Here is a 4,740-nt window from a genome sequence, read left to right as displayed (position 1 = left end):
ATCCTCGGTGGCTTCAGTTGCAGTACATACAGTGCCCGCAGAGCCAACGGGTTCGGGCGGCTCGGAAAGCGGCGCTGTGCCTGCTGAGCGCGGCAGGCGCATGGGGCCGAGGGGTGTCAGCTGTGAGTGGGGGTGGCTGGTAGGCTCCCTGCAGCTGTTCGTGCCTTCTGAGAGCAAACGCGTGTATTTAGCGCTTAGAAATGGGTTTTCGTGAGGGTTGTGCAGCTGTGCTTCAGTGAAGAGAGGCGCGCGCACACACACACACACAACCTAAAAAAGCGAAGTGCGTCTGTACTGCTGAGAACACAGCTTCCTGTTTGTTTCTCTGAGTTGAGTCGCTAGATGTAGCTATGTCAGCTGTAGAGCTAGATGCAAGCGTGAAAGTAAATACGTAAATGAAATAATTTGCTATTAAAACTCACAAAAAACTATTTAAAAACGGATTTCTGGAGTACATGGACTTAATCTAAAATTTAAAAATGGGAGTAAGCTTCAGAGTCACTTCAAGCGTCTTGAATGTTTTGGGGTAATCATGGAACTTGTGTAGAGCCCTATGTCAGACTGTATCACAATGGGAGTGAGGCACTAATTTGCCAGGGCATCAGAACAGAGTTTTAAAATGAAAACAAATGTAGGTCAGACTGTAAATGTTGCTAGGGAATGCTGTAGTGTTAGGAGTTACTTCTGCACTGATACTTATTGTTACTTAAGCTCTGGTTTTGGCTTGTCTGTGCTTTATCTAGTGTGCAATGTTTCCTTGTAACTGATGAAAGTAATACATTTATTTTATTCATTTTATTCATATCCAGAATAGAAATGTAAATGATTAAATTCCACATTTTCAGGATAGTTCAGCCTAGCTGACCATAAATTAATCCAAAGAAGTAGATAAAAGTACAAGTTGTGGTTTTTTTTTTTTTTTTTTTTTTTTAGTATTCTCTAGGCTTTTCAATGTCTTCCTTTTAGACTTTTGCTCCACTACCTTGGGGATGTTTGGAAGGATGAATTGCATAATTGGTTTCTATGTTCTCCCAAGAGGTCATATCTAATGCTTGTAGAATCTTGTTACAAAAGTTAATTAAAGTATCTTGAACACATTTTCATTTGCAGTAACAAAGGTTAGATTAATAAGTTAAAAATGTCTGAGCTACAGTTGAGAAATGCATCAGTTACAGTTTGTAACCTAAGCCTTGTATTTGGTTAATAAATTGCATGTTTAAAGATGTGGAAAATTAACCAAACATGAAAGGAAGAGAAAGTAAACAAGAGAGGTGACATATTAGAATATATGTAAAGAAAAAGTGAGAAAGGTCATTTTTTTCTAAACTAAACAGCAATTATTTATCAACAGACTTGTACCATACCAAAAGGCAGTAGAAGTCACTTTCTTTACAGGAGAAATATTTTAATCCTGAGGTTTTTGTCTTCATGGAAAAGGAAGGACGCACTTCTGTGATTAAAAATACCACACATATATCTGAAGGCATGAACAATGCACAGATATTTTGAAAATATCTAGGAAAAATTTTTATAGTTACATTATAAGAAAAAAGAGCTGGATAAAGTAGAGTTAAAGGTGAATTTGTACGTAAAGGAACTGTGAAATAAAATCTGGCCAATTATTTAGAATACAGTTCAGTAGCTTAGGGAAATTGTTAAGAAGTGTCCTGTTGCTAGAAATCTAAATTACCTGCAGTAATATGATGAATATAGTGATGAAAAAAAGAGCCGTTCCCAACCACAAAACCAAAGGTTTAATGGGTCTTTTCTCGTCAAATCACCTGCAGTGTTTGTCTTGAATAGCTCTGTCAGGTTCTCTCATTCTTCAGCAAATTTTTTCCCTACCATGAATTTTCAGATTCTGAATTTACTGGGCAGGATTTATGAGATTTACACGGCTGAAATACTGTATCTGCTGCCTTCAAGACAGTTGAAATGAGAATTATAATCTACATGGGTGGTTCAAGGCTTGTGTGCACTTGTTCAACAAGTGTTGCTGGCAGACAAATCGTTTCCTCTATTATTATTAAATACAGTTAAAATAGGTGGAGGAGGAGACCTCTGGTGGAGGAAATTTGCTAAACAACAGGTTTGTTACACTGGAAAATCAGGAGATAAAATACAGTAAAACAGGATAAATTAGGTATTTTACAAACCCTAAATATGGATTATATAAAAATTCTGCTGTAAATCTAAGTAGCTATGAGCTTTCCCTGGAGTATTGTTAGGCTTTTTTTCTTGTTCTCTTGAAATAGGGCTGTCACAATTTCTGATCCTGGAAGTCTAGAACAAGTTCAGACATGAAATAAAAATAAACCCTGAGAGATAGGATTGTGTTGGATAACATCATATTTTAATTTTAAGAAGCAAATATGAATCAAGTTAAATTTCTCTTTAATATCATATTCTTTTTACTCCTTTTTATCTCAGGTGCTAGGTAGTTTCTTGGATAGATGGCAGTTTGATCAGTATTTGAAGATTTGTAACAGAAATAAATGAAAATGCGTGAAGAAATTGAGAAACAAGGGTTAAAACGGTGATCCAAAATGATATCAATGAGGAACGCTGTTCCCAGTTCTCTGTTGATTTCAGAGTAAAATCATTTATGGAGACCAGAAAGCTTGCCTTGTCCTAAGAGAATAGCTCTGGGCAGCAGACACTGCAGTGCTGTTTCTAGTTCTGTGTAAGTAAACACTGCAACTATTGTTAACATTGATTGTTGTGTGTTTCTTTCTATGACTAAAAAGTACCCACTTTCAGAAGAAATTGAAAGAATGGAAAGAATAAGTTGTGCTTCAAAACCCCTTTATTTATGTCATTTCAAGATTTTCTATCAAATTTTACGAAACATCAGAAGCATGGCATTTTTAGGACTATTGAATGATGTTTGGTTGCAAAAGGATCGTTAGGACTAATCCACATGTGGTCATTTTCATCCTTATACCTGAATGATCACTTCAGTCAGATTCTTCAGATTATTTTGTCAACAGCATTATGAAATAGCTTGCAGAAAAACATAATTCTGTTGAATGATCACAACAACAGATGATCGCAAACAGCTTCCACTCTGTGCCTCTGCCGTTAGAGTTCATGACGGGCACTTCATCTGATCAGCAACAAACAGGAGCCAGGAGGGTGGTGTTCTTTGTTGGGAACTGGTCTCTGACTCATGAAAATCATTAAGCTGGATGTTTATGCAAAGCTTTATAAAGGAATGCAAAGGGATGAGTAGAAATACCAGCTTTATTTTTAAATGCCTTCCAGAATCCGCCCTGTAACACTTGCACATAAACTCTTACACGTTCTAAGTGCAAAGTGCTGTGAGAATGTCAGCTTAGCTCCAGCAGGTGTGGCTGCGCTGCGGGAGCAGACGTGCTTCAGGCAGCGATGGGCACTGGGTTTGCAGCTGAGCTGTGAGCACCGCGCCACCTCGCTGACCCCTCTGCAACCTGAGAATGCTCCTAGAAACAAATGCAAGAAAAAGGATATGAAAAGCAAATATACCGGGAACATGACAATGGGCTGAATTTCGTTGTTTTTATTTTTTTTTAATTTATTTTTTATTTTATGTCTCTATGCAGACGAGAGCGAGCACGAGCCGAATGCACGAGGCGGCGGCCGTTGGGGGCGTGTGAGGATAGGTGGGGGCGGGAAATGTGCCCCGCAGGTGCGGTGCTGGGACGGGCGGGGTAAGTCATGAGGGGCCCCGAACGCAGTGAGAAGGGAAAGAAGGAAAGAGTGCATCTCTCCCTTACCTACCCTCTATGGTGCATGAGGAGGAGAGAAAACATAAAACAGAGGGAAAGGCTGTGGTAGTAGCAAGATGGTTTTCTCTTAAGGAATTGTCTGCAGCAGAGATGAAGTATGAAGGAGAAGCAGGCTGCAGTTCTCACAGGTGCTGCAAGTTTTGCAATAACAACAAAGGGAAAAAAAAGGCAAAAAGATGCAAAGAAGCTCTAAAAAGTGCTTTCTGATAAGAATGTCTCTGAAAAGAGACTTTTTTTCTTTCTTCCCCAGCTAGGGAGTGGAGCCATCAGTGCATTCTCTGTGAGAGGTCCTCTCCTAGGATGATCCTGGAGATGTTTTCCAACCTTGGTGATTCTTTGAAATATTTGAGAAGGTGAGGAGAGAAGATAGACTGCTTTAAAGTATAGTACCCACACAGATCTTGCTGGAGATGTGCAGAGAAGGAGAGATGATAGGGTTCCACTGTGAATGAGGAGGTGAAAAAACACGTTTGGGCAAAGGATGGAATGCGACAGAAACAGTGGAAGATAAAGGCCCATTTTGTTCATGGGCTGAGAAATTTGACTTCATGTGGAAGGTAAGCAGAATCATGTACCTGTGATAGTGCAAATATGGAGGGAAGATATAATTAAAAAAAAAAAAAAAAAGAAAAAGGAGGGGCAACAAACCCATAAAACTAGGGTATGAAAGTATTTGACCTCGTTTATGTGAAACTAATGCATCAAAGTCTGTAAATAGAAGTAATTGCAACTCTTAGTGAGTTCTCAAGGCTCTCATCAGAGATTTTTGATCTTTCCATGCCTCATCCTTGGAAATAGTTGTTCACAAATGTGTGTGCTGCCTAAAAGAGATGATGTGAATAAGACATGATTGTAAAGAGAGGGATATTCTTCTCTGTTAAGATAGCTCTTACAAAAGTCAAGAGATATGATCAAATTCTTCATTGAGCTGAATGCCTGATTGCAACACTGTTTTTTCTGTGCCAAGATATAA

The 4,740-nt window shown here is 38.9% G+C and overlaps 1 protein-coding gene across 1 annotated transcript in view; it reads left to right on the top strand.

The window, feature by feature from the left end:
• Nucleotides 1-3,693, top strand: part of LOC100544338 (ryanodine receptor 3-like) — an 85,189-nt gene extending 81,496 nt beyond the window's left edge. Inside the window, exon 22 of the mRNA XM_031553762.1 lies at nucleotides 3,582-3,693. Coding sequence (XP_031409622.1) covers nucleotides 3,582-3,693 — 112 coding nt within the window. The remainder of the gene's footprint in view (nucleotides 1-3,581) is intronic.
• Nucleotides 3,694-4,740: the final 1,047 nt, after the last annotated feature.

Source organism: Meleagris gallopavo, chromosome 5 (genome assembly GCF_000146605.3).
Source record: "Meleagris gallopavo isolate NT-WF06-2002-E0010 breed Aviagen turkey brand Nicholas breeding stock chromosome 5, Turkey_5.1, whole genome shotgun sequence".
Classification (NCBI taxonomy): Eukaryota; Metazoa; Chordata; class Aves; order Galliformes; family Phasianidae; genus Meleagris; species Meleagris gallopavo.
This window is presented reverse-complemented; position numbering and strand designations above follow the sequence as displayed.